At 41.0% G+C, this 20,948-nt stretch overlaps 1 protein-coding gene across 2 annotated transcripts in view; it reads left to right on the forward strand.

The window, feature by feature from the left end:
- Positions 1-7,342: 7,342 nt before the first annotated feature.
- Positions 7,343-20,948, forward strand: part of LOC133490252 (voltage-dependent L-type calcium channel subunit beta-4-like) — a 34,990-nt gene continuing 21,384 nt past the window's right edge. For both annotated transcript variants that reach the window (XM_061800090.1, XM_061800100.1), the window contains exons 1-2: positions 7,343-7,476; positions 11,872-11,955. In XM_061800090.1, the coding sequence (XP_061656074.1) occupies positions 7,414-7,476; positions 11,872-11,955 (147 nt within the window). In that variant the 5' untranslated portion in view covers positions 7,343-7,413. The remainder of the gene's footprint in view (positions 7,477-11,871; positions 11,956-20,948) is intronic.

The following is a 20,948-nucleotide window of genomic DNA, read 5'->3' on the forward strand; positions in this document are numbered from 1 at the left end:
TTCAGCAGGGACGCCCAGACTTCCCTCTCCCCAGCCACTTCATCCAGCTCTTCCGGGGGGATCCTGAGGCGTTCCCAGGCCAGCCGAAGGATGTAGTCTCTCCATCGTGTCCTGCCGCCGCAAGTCCGATGACACGACCACAAAGTCGATCATCGAACTGCGACCTAGGGTGTCCTGGTGCCAAGTGCACGTGTGGACACCCTTATGCTTGAACATGGTGTTCGTTATGGACAATCCGTGACGAGCACAGAAGTCCAATAACAGAAGACCGCTCGGGTTCTGATCGGGGGGGCCGTTCCTCCCAATCACGCCCTTCCAGGTCTCACTGTCATTGCCCACGTGAGCATTGAAGTCCCCCAACAGAACAATGGAGTCCCCAGCGGGAGCACTCTCCAGCACCCCCTCCAAGGACTCCAAAAAGGGTGGGTACTCTGAACTGCTGTTTGGTGCATAGGCACAAACAACAGTCAGGACCTGTCCCCTCACCCGAAGGCGGAGGGAGGCTACCCTCTCGTCCACCGGGGTGAACCCCAACGTACAGGCGCCGAGCCGGGGGGCAATAAGTATACCCACACCTGCTCGGCGCCTCTCACCATGGGCAACTCCAGAGTGGAAGAGAGTCCAACCCCTCTCGAGAGGACTGGTACCAGAGCCCAAGGTGTGTGTGGAGGCGAGTCCGACTATATCGAGTCGGAACTTCTCGACCTCACACACCAGCTCGGGCTCCTTCCCTGCCAGAGAGGTGACATTCCACGTCCCTAGAGCCAGCTTCTGTAGCCGGGGATCGGATCGCCAAGGTCCCCGCCTTCGGCCACCGCCCAGCTCACACTGCACCCGACCCCTATGGCCCCTCCCACAGGTGGTGAGCCCATGGGAAGGGGGACCCACGTTACCCTTTCGGGCTGTGCCCGGCCGGGCCCCATGGGTGCAAGCCTGGCCACCAGGCGCTCGCCTTCGAGCCCCACCACCAGGCCTGGCTCCAGTGGGGGGCCCCGGTGGCCCGCGTCCGGGCAAGGGAAAACGAAGTCCATTGTTTGTCATCATCATTAGGGGTCTTTGAGCCGTGCTTTGTCTGGTCCCTCACCTAGGACCTGTTTGTCATGGGTGACCCTGCCAGGGGCATAAAGCCCCAGACAACTTAGATCCTAGGATCACTGGGACACACAAACCCCTCCACCACGACAAGGTGATGGCTCAAGGAGGGGGTGCCACTACAAAGACAAGATATTTAATGTTCAAACTGATAAACTTTGTTTTTTGCAAATATTCACTGTTTTCGATTTTGATGCCTGCAACATTCCAAAAAAGCGGGAAAAAGCATGTTTACCACTGTGTCACCTTTCCTTTTAACAACTCTCAATAAGAGTCACTGATGGTGTAGTGGTGCATTCACCTGACTCTGGTGTGTGCAACGTGGGTTCAATTCCCACTCAGTGATGGTATGAGTAGTTGTCCGTGTCTATATGTGCCCTGCAACTGGCTGACGACCAGATCTGGGTGTAGTCTGCCTTTTGCCTGAAGTCAGCTGCGATAGACGATAAGGCTATAAGTGGGATTGAGAATGGATGGATGGAACACTCAAAAAGTATTTAGGAACTGAGAACACTTATTGTTGAAACTTTGTAGGTGGAATTCTTTCCCATTGTTGCGTGATGCACAACTTGAGTTGCACAACAGTCCGGGGTCTCCGTTGGGCTTCTTGATGCAGCACACATTTTCAATGGGAGACAGGTCTAGACTGCTGGAAGGCCAGTCAAGTATTAGTACTCTTGTACTACGAAACCACAGTGTTGTAACACATGCAGAATGTGGCTTGGCATTGTCGTGCTGAAATAAGCAGTAACATTGCTTGGATGGCAGCATATGTTGTATTAGCTATGTCTATAAAAAAGACATACATATCCACAGTAAGTGTAAAATATAAACTCAAATTAACACGCTTATTTAATAGTCACCCAGTAGCTTGCCATAAAAAGCTGAAAACACAAACAATGAATCTATATGAGGTTAGCATTACTCAGCACAAACAATTAGCAAACCCTCTTCAACTATTATCAAATGGATCAAATTAGCTTGTAGCCTTCATCTTACGAAAGAAGTGATTTTCAACTTTTTCCTGTTAGGGTGTCGTAGCATGGTTTGTTTGTTTGGTGTTTACCTACTTACAATATACACAAAACATTAATGAGGAAATATTCATAATCATAAGATTAAAAATTGAATATGTTGTTTTTTGTGCCAATCTCTTCCCTAAATCCATTAGTGTGTGACTATGGTGGGACTATGCCAAATACAGTAACGTGAAAAAGTATTGGCCCCCTTCTCAAATTGTTATATTTTTGCATAGCTTCCCCACTTTAAAGTTTACGATCATCAAACAAATGTAAATATCAGACAAACATAACCCAAGTGAATTTAAAATGCTGTTTTTAAATGGTGATTTAATTTTTTAAATTGAAGATAAATCATGAATTTACAGAGCCCCCCTGGTGCCAAATGGCAAGGTGTGAGAATTCAGTAAACTGTACCCTCAGTTTACTCATTTGTACCCTCAGTTTAGTAAACTGTACCCGCAGTTTAGTAAACTGTACCCTCAGTTAGGTAAAGTGTACCCTCTGTTTACTCATCTGTTCCCTCAATTTAGTAAAGTGTACTCTCAGTTTAGTAAATTTTACCCTAAATTTAGTAATCTGTTCCCTCAGTTTAGCAAATCTCTGGGGGTCTATACTGTAGCTCTGTATACAGTGGGGCAAAAAAGTATTTAGCCAGTTTGTCAGTTTCCATATTTTCAAAATGTTTTCAAGGAACATTACCTTGCGACAGTCATAATCATAATCGTTAACAAAATTATGGCTTCAATATTTGTAATTTTAATACATTTTAAAATTACATCAACCTTGTAATGGCGGACGCAGTGGCAGCCTGAATCAAAGTACAAGAGAGTTCAGCAGCCTGAATCAAAGTACAAGAGATTTCGACCTTCCATCATCAAAATATCTAATATAGATGAATTTACCTTTGCCAATTCTGTTTTCAACCCTTATAAAAAAAAAACAAGTCTATTAAAGCAGATTAATCGGATCCCAAATGTCAAAATTAAAACTCAGCACTCTATTTTGCAAACAAACAAATACCCTTGCTGATAGATTGGTTGATAATTGACATAGCAGTATTAGCAGCGACCGGCTACAATTAGCTAGCGTGTTTCCTTTGTTAGTTGAGCACCCCTTTGGTGCCCGATAAATGCCACAAAAGACCACACTAAAGTCAAAACAAGTCGGGGATAAAAGGCTGTCATGATAGGGTTATTATGCAATAATTACTAAACTGAGGGTATAGTTTACTAAACTGAGGGAACAGATTACTAAACTGAGGGTACAGTTTCCTAAAATGAGGGAACAGTTTACTTAACTGTGGGTACAGTTGAGGAAACAAAGGCTCGTCTTACGTTTGCAAAAAACATCTGAATGATTCTCAGGACCTTTGGGAGCATATTTTATGGACTAACGAAAGTTGATCTTTTTGGAAGGTGTGTGTCTCGTTACATCTGGCCTAAATCTAGCACAGCATTTCAGAAAAAGAACATCATACCAACAGTCAAACATGGTGGTGGTAGTGTGATGGTCTTGGGCTGCTTTTCTCATTCAGGACCTGGACAATTTGCTGTGTGATTGATAGAACAATGAATTCCGCTCTATAGCAGAAAATCCTGAAGAGAATATTCGGCCATTAGTTTGAAGCGTTCTTGGGTTTTGCAGCAGGATAACGATCCAAAACACACCAGCAAGTAAATATCTGAATGGCTTAAGAAAACAAAATGAAGGTTTCGGATTGGCCAAGTCAAAGTCCAGACTTCAATCCAATTGAAATGCAGTGGCATGACCTTAATTTTTTTTGCTGCATTCAAACAATTCTGCAAGGAAGAGTGGGCCAAAATATATCCACAGAGATGTGAAAGACTCATTGCGAGGGATAGAAAACGCTTGATTTCAGTTGTTGCTGCTAAGGATGGCCCAACCAGTTAATAAATTTAGGGGGCCATTACCTTTTCACACAGGGCCAGGTAACTGAAACTTTTTCTTCCCTTAATAAATGAAATCACCATTTAAAAACAGCATTTTAAGTTCACCTGGGTTATATTTGTCTGATATTTACTTTTGTTTGATGATCTCAAACATTAAAGTGGGGGAACTATGCAAAAATGCATTAATTTGAGAACGGGGGCAATACTTTTTCACGACACTGTACATAATTCCTGCAACATTTTAAACGCTCTCTCTTTGGAAAGATGTCTGCTGTCAAAACAATTTGAATTATATCGCACCAACTCACAACAATCTCTATCTCAAAGCACTTAATATATGGAGCAAGTTTAGAAGCACGGTCATCCCACATTAAGAAATGAACTGAATGTTGTATGAGCAAACACTGTGGCAACAGACACAAGGTAAACCTCCCCCAAAGGAAGAAACCTCCGACAGGCCTGCGATTCAGTATGGGGCGGCCATTTGCCTTGACCAGTTTGGTATGGGGATATGAGAGAGAGAGAGAGAGAGAGAGAGAGAGAGAGAGATGAAACAAACCAACAGCCACAGCATGATCAGCTAGGCTAACTGAAGTTCCAAAGCAAAAGAAGCAGTTGGACGCTGCAGCCGTAGCACTATCATGTAATGCCAAAAGGTAAGACTGTTGTTGTTTTTTGCTTTCTTCCCTGTACCCTCTCAAACCTTGTTCTGTGCAACTGCATTTCCAATAAATATCCATCACAATACAAATAACCACAGAGGGAGTACATCAAATTCCCTGTTCCACAGCAAAGCTGTTCCTGTATAGAAAGAAAAAAAAAGCCCATAGATCCACTGTACTGCATGATCAAGCAAGAGAATAGGACAAGTTAAAAAAAAAAGGAATAAATTGTGAAGAAAATGCATTATTCTTTAACTTTGAATCAACACAGGCAAAGCAATGAGAAAACATTAAAACAAAACACTAAACGACTCCGTCAAGCGTACAGTAACGAGTCAAAAGAAAGTCGGTTCTCTAATGTTACACTTTAACAGTAGTCTAACGGGAAGCTGTGTTACAGTGGAGGGTAACTTAGCAAGAATGTACAGTCAATGAATCCGCGAAAGAATAAATGGTTACAGCAAGCACGTATAAACAAACATCCATGACAGGAGTACATGAACAGGAGATAAGTGGAGACAAGCTTCAAACTCCGTGTGTTATTGTAGTCCATCATCATAGAAGTAAAACTAGAGAACAAGGCCATGTCGAAATGGACCTACTGTATATCATAATCACAGAAATAAGGCAAAAGAGGGAGAAAATGGCATGACAGTCGATCATCAGATAAGTAAGTAGCTTGAGTGAATCTTCGTCTGTTTTAGTGCTGAATGTTGTTGAATTGCACCTCTTGAAAGCAAAAATGCAGTGCCGACATATATGCTCTGTTGACTCCTTGGAGCGAGGGGGGCACCGATGGTATTTCTGAGGCATGATCTGAGCCCAGCACATTATTTGTCAACTTTTTGGAACTCCTTTGCCTGCGGGCAGGAGAGGATGCATGGACAATCAGTACGGAGCCTTTGCTTTAGTCCCTCTTTGGATTATTTCACATAAAGTGCATCACGCCCACCTTGGTGAGACGGTTTTAGCTCCAGCGAGTACACATTTCTGAGTGTTGGGCTGGATAACAAACATACGAGAATACACACTTATATGTACAGAAATGTTGAAACAGCACCCGCTCCTGCTCGTGCAATTTTATTATTTACTATTTGCAATATTCATTATTCTATTACTGTAATTGCATAGATTTTTCTTTGATGATGTTGTAACAGCTGCCTCGATACAGGCCACTATTCAGATGTCTGGTTGTTATGCCAACACATTATTTTGCTTCCATAAACATGTGAGTTAGGGCAGATGTGGCTTTAATATGCCTCACATAACCTTAATATACTGTAGTACGTGTAACTTTATTATGAACACGTATCTCAGGGGTGTCAAAATCATTTTTGTCTTGGGCCACATCTTAGTTATGGTTTCCCTCAGAGGGTCATTATGACAGTGAAACCATATACAAATCTATACATAAAGACCCGATAATATGACAAATACAAACCAAATGGATGGATAACTGGTTTTGAAATCAGAAACTAATGAAAATTGTTTGTTCAACAACTATTACATTTATTTTAAAAGGGGGATCGGTAGCAAAAAAATGGTTGCAATATCTCTTCTCAACATTAATGATGCACATGATTTGCTTTCAAGAGCCACATAAAATGATGTGGCGGGCCGGATCTGGCCCGCGGGCCTTGAGAAAGACAGCTGTGACATGACTAATTTATGTGATACGTACACACAATGCCTCGACATAGCAGACATAGACAACAGGGGTGTAAAACTGTATAATTTGTCACCTGTGCACTATAAATGGGTCTCACACTGGTGAGGCGTTGCTGTGTGGTACAAGTGTTTTTCTTGTTCATCTTTTTGCTTTGCTCCTAAAATAAAGACAACGAAAGACCATTCCTTCTCTCAAGAAATTATTTCTCCACTTACACTTTTAACAAGATGTGTAAAAAGTTACAACCACTACCTTTATTGTACTTAAGTAATATACGTTTAATGTTTTACTTCTTTTTTTCAGGGTGAAGAATAACATTCACTAGCTATAGAAAGGTACAATATGCATGTGTGGTGGTAGAATATATTCGAACACAGTCAAACAAGAATGTGCAGGGTGCATTTTGAGGACATTCTAAAAAAAAACAAAAAACACAGCAACTGGAAAAGCAGGGCAAGCAAGGCAAAATGGAATACAGTATATGTGTCATGTGAACCTTTGTGAAGCTTTGTGAAAATTGTTTATACATTTTTTATAGCATTTTGTTATATGATTCCCCCCCCCCCCCCCCACCCCCTCTTTTAACATTAAGCCTATTTAATTCTGTATACCCTGGATATGTATTTACTCAGATTTGTTTCAAAACGATGTCAAATCTTTTGGATCACCTTGTACATTATTCCAAATGGACCCGTTTCTCGGGTGGGCCTGGAATAACTCTTGTAATGTCTAAAATAGCCCACAATTATCCCTTGCCGCAGGCTAAATAAAGACCCCCCCTCCCTCATCCATCACTCAGGCCCATCTGCTTATGAGTGGGCGTGCATCACAATCCTCACCATCATCATTATTGTCATCATTCTCATCCTCATCACAAGCCTCCAGGCCCACAACAGCAGCAGCAGGAGCACCTGTGTCCACGCAGCAGAGCAGATTAGACAGCGAGCGCCCATGTCCCGCTGCGTGGTGTGAAGCTGGAGCACACAGCCTGCAAGCCGTCACCCCTCCGCTGGGCCGCACCGGAGCAGCCAGCAGTCTGGACCGATGTCCTGGCTGAAATGTCCCGACACATCTACATACGGAACAAGATTGGTGAGGGCATCCAAGCGCCCATATTCCAGGTATCTCCTTTAAATTGCTTAACATGCACTGAAATTCCATTTCTTCTCATTTTGTTTGTTATGACAGTTTATACATGATATTGTCTGATGAAAACTTGTTGCAGCAAAGAATAACAGCTTTTCCATGGGAACCTTTTTACTATATTGTATAAATGTTTTACTCATTTTTCAGATTATTGCCTTTCAGTTTGCCCGTCACCCTTTTTTCAAACTATAGCAATTGTACAGTTCTTATAAGTGAAAACAATGTCGGATTGCTGCACAAAAGCTCTTAAATAGAACTCCCATCTTATTATAATAGGAGGTTATTTAGAGACCTCTCTCTTTTTGGCTTTTCTTGGCATGCATTTGGCGACAGAGCGAGATGGTGACCCAGATGAATGGCCTTGTTTTAGACATTGAGAGAAGTGGGCCTTGACTTCTCTGACATTGTCGTTCACTCTGGAGACATGGACAGAAATGGGACAAATCACTGGCAGATAATTAATTATGCTCTCTAGAGTGGAAGTCCGTTGTTATCTATGGGATTTATTCGGGTGTGACAAAGAGAGGAAGCAGTGAGGGAGCTGTAAGGAGTAAAACACAAAATTATAAAGCAAAAAAATGTATTGAATTTATCAAATAAAACCTAAGGTCTCATCTTGGCATAGTATTTTGATCCAACTTACAGGTGCATGTGGGTGCTCTCCCTCCATGGCTGCATCTAACAACACTATTGTATAGCACCTTCGGGCAGTGGCGTACGCAGTGTTCTTGAAACATGGTATTTGGATCCTTCGAATTGTCCATGGCTGGACTCAGCCTGATTTTTGCTTCACAAATGCAACAATAAAATTAACAGGCAATCAGCCATATTTTGGGGAAATTGTGATTTCTGTGCAATTTTGTCTCATTCAAAGGTTTGTATAGTTAGGCATCAAGAAGAGGGGGTTCATCTTAAACAAAAACCACAATCTAAAATCTATCCTTGCTGACTTTGGGTAAAAAGCGAGGTTTACAGTCGCCGACGGGGGCAAATGCGCTGCAAACGGCCATAGGCTGCATAGACACAAGACGAAAAATACACAAGCACATGAAACAAAAGCAAAAGAAAAATGCTGCAAGATTTTAAAAAATCTGCAATCACAAAAATGCTCAAATCACAGAAAACAACTGCAGAGGAAAAATGCTCTAAACACAAAAAAAAACACAAAAATCCCAAAACAACTACAAGAGAGAAATGCTGCACATTCACACATTCATTTTTATCTTGCAGCATTCTTCTTTTGTGTTGTTTGATGTGCTTGTGTGTTTTTTGTTTTTTGCCATTCCTGCATTTACAGCATATGGCCATTTGCAGCACATTTGCCTTTCTGTGGCACACCCTAGTCTGGTCGCCAGCCAATCGCATGGCCCATACAGAAAAAGAAGCATTCACACTTAGGAACAATTTAGAGTCTGCAATAAGGTTAACATGCATGTTTTTGGAATGTGGACAGAAGCTGCACTACCTGGAGATATCCTACGCAAGGGAAGAGAGACAACTATGATACTCCACACAAGAAGGCCTGTGCTGAGATTCGAACCTAAAAACTCTCGACTGTATGGCAAATATGCTAGCAGTGGCCTATATACGTACTGAACTTCTCTGACTTTTTGTTCCTTTTCACTCTTAAAGGACCTCTCTAATGCCGTGAACATTGGCACTTCTTTCATAATTCTGGACTTAAAATCCATGTCTGCAGAAAGAAATCCCCCCAAAATAGACTCAGTTGTGATTTTAGGCTTGTTTTCTGATGACATACAGTATTTGATTTTCAGCCATATTTTCCCACACCCACATTTTGGTCGTAAACAACACATCAGCCTGTGTGTGATGTCAGTGGCAGAAGAGGAGGACATTTCCTCATTAAACTAGTACGTGTTCTACAGTGTAATTGGCGCCTGTATTGTACGTTTGGATGTTTTATGTGTGTTTTTTTTTTTTTTTTACAATAATGAGTGAAAATAGTGAGCGTAGATACATTTGAGTGGGCTTTTGTTACTGTAATGCATCGTTGCAGAAGGAAGGCAACACATGAGGTAAGTGCATGCATATTCATTTCCGCCTAAAGTACATACACAGGTTTTGAAGCCAAATGTTGTATTGGTTGCATCGCTCACCATTAAAGTGGCACTAAACGAAATATGTCATATAAATTCGACACACCACAGAGAAGAGTAATGTTAACATGCCTGCCAATTTTGAGTGAATTAAAACAATTGCTAAGTATATAAAATCAGGCTTCAAAACTTAATAATAATAAGGGACCTCTGTCAGCTCTCAGACGCTGTGGGCGTGTCGAATGAATGCGCCAAATGGAGTCAAACATACTGAGGGGGTGATAGCTTATACGATGTAAAATCACGTTGAGGTTCAACTTCAAAACTGAATGGTTATTGCGGACTATAAATAACTTACCCTCAGTGTTGGTGACATAACGTCACAGCACCTGACGACAGCGGGACAGAAGGAGGAAGCCCAGGTAGTTAGACAGTCGGCACTGCCCCATTCACGAGTGTCAAGTTACCCATGTTGTCTCTGGCGACAGTTTACAAAACTGTGTTTTCGCCCCACCCACAAAATCAGGAAAATTCAAACGGTGAAAAAAATGCTTAAGCTATATCTCAACAATTCAGCACTATATTGTTATAAGTTTTTGCATATGTTTTCAGCACTTATCTTCAAACATATTTAATGTATTTAAAAACAAAACACAGATATTTGCTGAGTGCCGCTTTAAAAAAACATTGAGAAGACGATGTGACACAGGTGTTTTCTTTCAAAGGCTTATTGTATAGTGGTGGAGTCATGTGACCGTGGCAGACTTTGATGGGCACAGCTTTCAACATTGTAAACACCAGCCAGCACAGCGCTGTTTGTTTGAATTAATAACTGGGGAGTAAATTTGCAATTTTGTAACATAATAAATTAGTGTGCGGAACGGTGATGGACTGGTTAGAGCGTCAGCCTCACAGTTCTGAGGTCCCGGGTTCAATCCCCGGCCCCGCCTGTGTGGAGTTTGCACGTTCTCCACCCGTGCCTGCGTGGGTTTTCTCAGGTCACTCCGGTTTCCTCCCACATCCCAAAAACATGCATTAATTGGAGACTCTAAATTGCCCGTAGGTGTGACTGTGAGTGCGACTGGTTGTTTGTTTGTATGTGTCCTGCGATTGGCTGGCAACCAGTTCAGGGTGTACCCCGCCTCCTGCCCGATGACAGCTGGGATAGGCTCCAGCACGCCCGCGACCCTAGTGAGGAGAAGCGGCTCAGAAAATGGATGGATGGATGGATGGAATAAATTAGCGATTGAACATAATTTTGGAGTGCTGTTGCGTTGATGTGAGTGTTCAACAGTTTTTGATAGCGATATAAGGTATAATATCAATTTGAACAAAGAGTTTTTGGGAAACTCAAGCAAGATGTCTTTTTGTTTTTTCCTGAAAAGTTGTCATTTTGGAGGTGGGCGGACTCCATCCAACAGGGACAATATATAAAATATGAGTAAATTCTGCCACTTAATATTATACTGCATTCCTTTGTTCACAACGGCGACGCAGCGAATTTGGCCTGCAGCTCCGTCGCTGACATCACACCAAGACGTATCGATTTTGGCGATGAAAAAGGGGCGGTCCCAGGGCAATTATTTATTTACCAATAACTGCTACATTGATTGATATTATTGGAAATGACTGCCAGTTTCATTTTTGTGAGCAAAAAAAAATATATTAAGAGAACTTCTTAGTGAAATATAGTGGACAATATAGCTCCTTTAATCAGGGGGCATGGTGGGGTCAGCCCCTAATTTGCAATTCAAACAGACTAGTTTGCCATTTTTTTCCCCTGAGTTTTGGGTCAACAGCGATTATGCCAAGCAAAAAATGGCCGGGCCTCAGAACTGTGTGGTATATGTGTTAACCTCTAGGCCACCATTTTGTGAAGTACCTCTCTCTCTCTCTCTTTTTTTTTTTATTTATTTTTTTATTAATTGTGTTCCTGCTCAATATGAACTGTCTTTTTATAACTTTTCTTTGGTTGATTTAAGACTCTACGGTAAGTAAATGTGAATTGTTGTTTGTTGATATGTCAGTCCTGTGACTGACTGAGGATCAGTTTAGGGTCTACCCCTCTTCTCACCTTGCTTGGATAGAACTCCCCTGCCCTGAACACATTAATGTATAATGGTATAAAAAATATTATATGTTAATATTAATATTATTGTGAGGATAAGCAGTTCAGCAAATTGATGGATTATATTTATATAGTAATATTAGTATATTAATGGTATAAAAATAGATAAGATGGACAATTTGAGTCATGCGTTTATAATAATGTGGCTTTCTGGTTTTCTTTTTTGCTGCCTATGCTTGGTCCAGGTGAACCGGGGGACTTACTCAAGGAGAAGCCGCCTGAAGAGGTCTGACGGCAGCACCACCTCGACTAGCTTCATCCTCAGACAGGTGCTGAGCACTGAGATGCAAACACACTCATGACATTGTGCTTAGTAACATTTTGTCCCGTGCACGGCGATGAGTAACTCTTGGGTTCTTGTGCACGGCACCTGCATGTTGGTGACTGCAGTACACTAGTGGTTCTCAAACTTTTTACACCAAGTACCACTTTAAAAAAACACTTAGCTCTCCATGGACCAACATAATGACCAACATTAATCTACAGTAGCCTAGTCGGCCTAATTGTTCATCAAAAATGGAAATGGATGAAAAAAAAATTTCCTAAAAAGTATATTTAATATAACTGGAAACTACTGTAACATTGTGCAGTTTAACCATTAGCGTTGCGTTTAAATATCCATGCAGCCATCCATCCATTTTCTGCTTATCCTCACTTTGGTGCTGAGCTATGCCACACTTTGAGAATCACTGCATTACACCAGTTAAGAAGATGATTGCCAGCAGCTTGATTTGTCTTGATTTGAGCACGTTCGTCTGTTTATGTCTTTTAAAACTCACCTAATCCCTAAGACGTAGTTTTATGTCATTTTTTTTTGGCGCCAAAGGCAACAGAGGGGGCTGACGTCACTCCTCACCAAAGGATTAGGCCTGAGAGCAATTTTAATGCCCATCAAAATGGACACTAGATGACAGTAGCGCATTATACAATTTAGATTTTTGGTATAATTTACCTATGTTTTACCGCTAAAGAACGGAAAAAGGTAGAAACAAACATTTTTTGTTGTTATTTGAAAGTTGGAAGTCTATTCTTTCTTTTGGGGGATGCCATGTTTATATAGCCATAAAACACAATATTCTGTGTGCCTTGAAAGATCGTTCAAATTGTCTAAAATGGCTGGGAAAAAGGATTAATGGCTGGGATTAATTAAATAATCCGGCCAAGAAATTATAATAGTCTATTCTGCGAGATGATGCGGTACGTTCCACCGCTGTGGAAATGATTGACAGACTATTCTGTCACATCTCCTGTTACGACACTCTTTGATTGGCTATCCTTGTCCCGGTGTGCCCAGTTGTAAAATAATAATTAGAATTAAATTAGAGGCATTAGATGCCTCCAGAAAGGGGTGATTTTTCAAAAGAGCATTTTAATAATCTTCTACTGTCAGTTCATGCAGACACCTTAAACATAAATGACTAAAAGTATTTTTTTTTATTGCAAATCGTCCTTTTAATAGATAGTGTGAGAGAAATTAATAATAATTAAATATAATGGTTGCTGTGAACTAATGTGAAATTTGTAACATTAGTTCATAACAAATTTAACTACAATACTACTGTCATACATTAAAAACAACTATAACTTTATAGTGTCAAATGTTGCATGAGAGCAAACTGGAAAATTTTATTTTTTTCTACAAACCCCAATTTCAATGAAGTTGGGACGTTGTGTAAAATGTAAATAAAAAGAGAATACTATGATTTGCAAATACTTTTCAAACTATATTCATTGGAATACACTATAAAGACGAGATAGTTAATGTTCAAAATGATCAACTTTATTGTTTTTTGGGCAAAAATTCTCTCATTTTGAATTTCATGCCTGAAACACATATTAAAAAAGCTGGGGGGAAAAAAAGAAAAAAAATCCATTTGGGACATTTCACAGGTTAACAGGGTTATTGGAAACAGGTGAGTGTCATGATAAGGTATATAAGGAGCATACCCGAAAGGCTTAGTAGTTCACAAGGGAGATGGGGTGAGGTTCACCATTTTGTGAATAACTGCATGACCAAATAGTCCAACATTTTAAGAACAACGTTTCTCATCATACATTTGCAAGGAATTTAGGTAGTGATGGCAAGATGAAGCTTCATGAGGAATTGTAACACTTCAGCCAACTGGTTCGTGTAATGGCTCATTTCTTGATGCTTCATGTGCACACGAAGCCACCTGCTGGCCGTATTGCATAATCACAGGCAGCTGTCTCTTAACCACGCGTGATGCATTGCATTTTTGCATCTGTTTTGGCTCTTGTCTTGACAATGTATTAAAAAACAATTTTGACCAAATACTTTCTTGACATGACGTGTATAATAAATTACTTTTAGTGTATTCTGTGTTCATAAAATGTTTCCAAAATGGTAGTATCATATGATATGTCAGGTCATATAACGTTTTTCTATCACTTCCCAAGCAGACAGAAGACTGTGAAAGTGCATGTGGAACCAGAAAGAAGGCATTGCATTTGCTTGTGTAATGTGAAAAAAGGCGTATAGAATGGGAGAATTTCAAAATGTTTTTTAAATCAGAAATAATGGTTTCTCAACAGTTTTTTTGTTTTAAGTAATTCATTTCAGAGCAGGATTATATACAGTAAATTGGGGTCCAGTCATTTTCCCTCTCCCACGATGGTAATGTACCCTACTTCCTTGGAACACAATAAACACCTCATCTTTGAATAAAATAAGAAATGGTAGAAAATACAGTTCTTAATAAAAAAGAATACATAAATAAATAAATAAATACATACATACATAAATAAATAAATACATCTGAAGTAATGATAGTTGCAGTGCCATGAAACAGTATTGGCCCCCTTCTCAAATATTGCCGCCATGTTTAAGATCATCAAAGAAATATAAATATCAGCCAAATATAACCCAAGTGAACTTAGAATGTTGTTTTTAAATGGTATATATATATACATATATACACACACACACACACACATACATATATATACATATACACACACACACATATATATATATATATATATATATATATATATATATATATATATATATATATATATATATCCATGTATCCATTTTCTGAGCCGCTTCTCCTCACTAGGGTCGCGGGCGTGCTGGACCCTATCCCAGCTATCATCGGGCAGGGGGCGGGGTACACCCTGAACTGGTTGCCAGCCAATCGCAGGGCACATACAAACAAACAACCATCCGCACTGTTGTTTCTGGTTTTATGTTATATTTCTTTTGAATGCACAGTCAATTAAAATATAAGAGAAGTGATCAACGACTGGTTAGCACATTTGCCTCATAGTTCTGAGGACCGGGGTTAAACCATCATCGAATGCCTGTGACCTTCGATCCCTCAGCCCTGCATTAAAACCCAGCATGATTGTGGAAAGGATAATGTCACTTGGGCTCAGGAATCTTCAGAAAACCATTGTCACTTAATACAATTCGTCACTATATCTAAAATTGTAGGTTAAAACACTACCATGCAAAGCAAAAGCACAACAAGCAACAACACACCAGCTTCTCTGGGCCGGAGCTCATCTGAGATGGACTGACACAAAGTAGAAAAGTGTGCTGTGGTCTGATGAGTCCACATTTCAAATTGTTTTTGGAAATTATGACCATCATCTCCTCCGGACCGAAGAGGAAAAAGGACCATCCGGATTGTTATCAGCGCAAAGTTCAAAAGCCAGTAACTGTGATGGTATGGGGGTGTGGTAGTGCTTTGCATAGGTACTTTGCACATCTGTGAAGGCATCATCGATGTGGTACATACAGGTTTTGGAACAACATATGTTGCCATCCAAGTAATGTCTTTTTTTTTAGAGACGCCCCTGCTTAGTATTTCACCAAGATGGTGCTGGGCCACATTCTGCAAGTGTTACAACAGATTGGCCTCATTGTAAAACAGTGTGAGTACTAGAGTGGCCTGCCAGCAGTGCAGGGGCCTCACCTATCAAAAGGTGCATCGGATTCTTACTAAAAGTGTACTCACAAAAGCTGAAAATGGCGTATGACCGAAATCCTATCAAATCAGGCTTACGTACACAGGCACATCTGTAAGGAATTTGCCTTGATAAGTTGAAAAAAAAAATGAAAAAAGTCCTATTAGATTTGAATGAATATATTATTATTTTTGAGGAGGTTAAATTAAGTCATTTTACCACATTTTAATCATGTACCACTGATAATAAAATTAAGGACTTTTTTTTCAGTGCCGTGTCATAATTTGCAAAATCGAGACAGCGACATGGCTGAGAGACAAAACCCGAAAAGCACTGTTCAATTTTTTATTGCAAATAAAATACAACACGTGAACAAATAACATCAAAGTTTAATGTGGTTTAATGTGTCCTTTCCAGTTGGGAATAGCGATCAGTGAGCGCTGGTAGGATGCAGCCATCCCCCCCTCGGCTCCCCTGCGCACGCCACAGGCCAAATGCCAAGTTGGAATCAATACGCATATTACGCACACCTGTTGGGAATTATTTCATTACACCTGTCGGGAATATTCCTTGTCACAGTTCCACTTAGGAAAGAGTGCGGACTTTGATACTGCAATAAAATCATACAAACTAAATCAGATGATTATAAATGAGACTGGATAATGTATTGTGAAGGGTGAAATTATGCCAACGGCAGAAACAATTCGGAAAAAATAAATTTCAACATGCTTATCGGTGCGGTGGAGGCGAGGAGGGTGGCTTTGGCGCCACAACAACAAAAGGAAACACAGCGAGTGGCAGGAGGTCACTGCTGCAGTGAACGCAGTGAGTGCAACAGGAAGGACTGTAGAGGAAATTTTAAAAAGGTCAGATTTAAAAGTAGATGCCATTAAAAATAAGTGTGCCCGCCACATCACCGGACGCCAATTTAACTTTTCATCAGATTTATCCCCGAGGGCAATTTAAAGAGGCACTTAAACAGGCCCCAAAAATGCCATGCAAATTTGACACACCACAGAGAAAAGTAATGTTAACAAACCTAACGAATTTGAATGAATAAAAAAAAAAAATCACTAAGTATGCTGTGTAAAATCCGGCTTCAAAACTTGAATAATAAGGGCCTCCTCTCAGCTCTCAGACGCTGTGGGCGTGTCCAATGAATGTGCCAAAAGGAATCAAACATACTGAGGGGCTGATAGCTTATACGATGTAAAATCACGTTAGGAGGCTCAACTTTAAAACTGAATGGTTATTGTGGACTATAATCATAAAAATAAGCACACAAGTCGACTTACCCTCATTGTTGGTGACATAATGTCACAGCCGAACACGGCACCTGACGGCAGCGGGACAGTAGGAGGAAGCCCAGGTCGGCACAGCGCCATTCACGAGTGTCAAGTTACCCACGAAGCCATGTGGTGAATGTTTACAAAATTATCTGTTGTAAAATGCGCACGACAGAGTTGGGTGGTGGTGTTGATGTTCAGCTCACCATCTGCGTGTGTGTGTGTTTAAAAAGTCAATCTATCGCTTTTTTTTTTTTTATCTCCTCATTTTTTGGGAGCTTAAAAGCATCACAAGCTGTTCTGTAAATTGAGGCATCCAGCGAAGAGGCATTTTCGAAGTGTACCCCTCTTTAGCTTGCTGACTGCACGCTGAAGTGGTAAATGGGCCTGGTTATGGAAGCTAAGCACAGCTACAGTAATTCAAACGAAATGACATCACTTTGTACTTTTATAGTGGGGGAGGGTACTCCCGCTAGAAAGTATACAACCAGCCTTGTGATGTTTTAGTCCCACTCACAAAATCAGGAAAATTAAAACGGTGAAAAAGATGATTAAGCTATATCTCAACAATTCAGCACTGTATTATGTCTTTGCATATGTTTTCAACACTTATCTTCAAACATATTTTATGTATTTAGAAACAAAACACAGAGAGCTGCTTAGAGACTCTCTGAAGGCATAAGTATCATTATTAAAAAGGGCCAGACAACAACTTCATACACAAAGGGCAAAGTCTAATCAATATTAACGTTTGATATTGAAACTGGACGTGTGAGAGGCACAGCTTCTATTCGTCACCTCGTGTCTCCAAAATGTGCTTCCCCCTACGGATGGGTTAGAATTTCCGGACATGTACGCACTTTTTCCCATCGTTTATTTTTATTTTTTTGATAGGTCACATAACTTTGCGTACATATATTTCAGGCCCCATTTTGTGCATACGCAGCGTTGATAAGTGAGGCCCCAGACCTGTCTCCCATTGAAACTCTGTGTCATTCCTCCCCAATCCCACAATCCCGATTTTGAGATTAACAAACTACCCCTTTTCTGCAGCACATGGGAACAAAGTGGAATTGACCGCCTTCATCACTTATTCAAAAATAATGCATTCATGTCGTGTGAAAGCTTATTCCAAGAATTTCAAATTAGAGGTGGTAACTTCCTTCAATACTTTGAAGTAAGAACAGCATTCCTAAAAAGATTTGTGAATACTTTAGAACCACCCGCTTTTGTTCAGAAAATAGTGGAACTACTCCCACAAAACATAAAACTCCTTTCAAAAGTATACAAATAATCTCAAGGACCATTTCTATACATTTATTCATCATTCATTGAATTCCCATACCACTTATCCCCACTAGGATCACGGGCGTGTCGGAGCCTATGCCAGCTATCTTTGGGCGAGAGGCGAGGTACACCCTGAACTGGTCGCCAGCCAATCGCAGGGCACATATAAGCAAACAGCCATTTGCACTCACATTCACACCTACGGGCAATTTAGAGTCCTCAATTAACTTACCAGGCATGTTTTTTGGGGGTGTGGGAGGAAACCGGAGTACCTTGATAAAACCCACGCAGGCACAGGGAGAACATGCAAATTCCACACAGGCGAGGCCGGATTTGAACCCGGGTCCTCGGTACTGTGAGGCAGATGTGCTAACCAGTTGCTCACCACACCATCTCAATACATTTACCAATCGCAAAATGGGGAAAAGACCTCTCGGTGTCTATTGACAATGAATGCAGGGCGCAAATCTGCAGAAAAACATTCTCAATGAAAAAAAAAAATAATTTACAGTTAATCCAGTTTAAAGTACTCCATAGATCACACATTAAGCCAGGGGTGTCAAACTCAAATTCACGGTTGGCCAAAATAAAAAATTGGGACATCGTGCATGTTTCCCTTCTCTTCAGAAATGTAGCGTTAAAGTTTATCATAAGACAACAAACTTAAATTTGTCTTAAACACTGAATCTGGAATAGACAAACTTTAATAATATAAACACGAGAAATCAAATTTGCGAGAAAAGACATCAGTGGTATTTGGTTGTTTTGTATTTAAATAGATAACATGAATTCTCTCCATCTTCTATTCATCTATCGCCAACTACCTTTCTTTTTTATGTAAATCTTTTTTTCAAAGGCCAACAACAAAGCATTACACAATACAATATGCATTAAATGGGCTATTCAAAATCAAACATATGCACTCACTGTACTGAAAACACTCCAGACACTTTCATGCTCTTTGGCATTGTACACCCATACAGCGCTTCTGGTCACTCGATATACAGAAACTTTCCTCAGTTTTGAACTGTAAGATTCCAATTTCTCCCAATCTTTGGCTATTGGGTGATTTAAAAGGTATTGACCTTCCAAATAAACATGCTCAACCAATACTTTTAATTTTAGCAATCGCTAAAAAAACAATATTGTTTAAACTGGAACGATTAACAAGCTATCAACATTAACCAATGGCAAAATCTTGTCATAGAGTATAAAAGGTTAGAAAATCTTCTTTTCCTTTCGGCTTGTCCCGTTAGGGGTCGCCACAGCGCGTCATCCTTTTCCATGAGAGCCTATCTCCTGCATCCTCCTCTCGAACACCAACTGCCATTATGTCTTCCCTCACGACATCCATCAACCTTCTCTTTGGTCTTCCTCTAACTCTCTTGCCTGGCTGCTCCATCCTCATCATCCTTCTAACCAATATACTCACTATCTCTCCTCTGGATGTGTCCAAACCATCGAAGTCTGCTCTCTCTAACTTTGTCTCCAAAACATCGAACCTCGGCTGTCCCTCTGATGAGCTCATTTCTAATTTTATCCAACCTGGTCACTCCGAGAGCGAACCTCAACATCTTTATTTCCGCCACCTCCAACTCTGCTTCCTGTTGTCTCTTCAGTGCCACTGTCTCTAATCCATACATCATGGCTGGCCTCACCACTGTTTTATAAACTTTGCCCTTCATCCTAGCAGAGACTCTTCTGTCACATAACACACCTGACACCTTCCTCCACCCGTTCCAACCTGCTTGGACCCGTTTCTTCACTTCCTGACCACACTCACCATTGCTCTGGACGGTTGACCCCAAGTATTTAGAGTCCTCCACCCTTGCTATCTCTTCTCTCTGTAGCCTCATTCTTTCCCCACCACCCCTCTCATTCATGCACATATATTCTGTTTTACTTCGGCTAATCTTCATTCCTCTTCTTTCCAGTGCATGCCTCCATCTTTCTAACTGTTCCTCCAGCTGCTCCCTGCTTTCACTGCAGATCACAATGTCATCTGCAAACATCATGGTCCACGGGGATTCCAGTCTAACCTCATCTGTCAGCCTATCCATCACCACTGCAAAAAGGAAGGGGCTCAGGGCTGATCCCTGATGCAGTCCCACGTCCACCTTAAATTCGTCTGTCACCTACAGCACACCTCACCGCTGTTCTGCTGCCCTCGTACATGTCCTGTATTATTCTAACATACTTCTCTGCCACTCCAGACTTCCGCATGCAGTACCACTGTGTACTCTGTCATAGGCTTTCTCTAGATCTACAAAGACACAATGTAGCTCCTTCTGACCTTCTCTGTACTTTTTCAACAACATCCTCAAGGCAAATAATGCATCTGTGGTACTCTTTCTAGCCATGAAACCATACTGTTGCTCGCAAATACTCACTTCTGTCCTGAGTCTAGCCTCCACTACTCTTTCCCATAACTTCATTGTGTGGCTCATCAACTTTATTCCTCTATAGTTGCCACAGCTCTGCACATCACCTTTGTTCTTAAAAATGGGCACCAGTACACTTTTCCTCCATTCCTCAGGCATCTTCTCACGCACTAGAATTCTATTGAACAAGCTGGTCAAAAACTCCACAGCCACCTCTCCTAGATGCTTCCATACCTCCACAGGAATGTCATCAGGACCAACTGCCTTTCCATTTTTCATCCTCTTTAATGCGTTTCTAACCTCCCCCTTACTAATCATTGCCACTTCCTGGTCAACCACACTTGCCTCTTCTACTCTCCCGTCTCTCTCATTTTC

The sequence above is a fragment of the Phyllopteryx taeniolatus genome, chromosome 1 (assembly GCF_024500385.1).
Source record: "Phyllopteryx taeniolatus isolate TA_2022b chromosome 1, UOR_Ptae_1.2, whole genome shotgun sequence".
In the NCBI taxonomy this organism is placed as follows: Eukaryota; Metazoa; Chordata; class Actinopteri; order Syngnathiformes; family Syngnathidae; genus Phyllopteryx; species Phyllopteryx taeniolatus.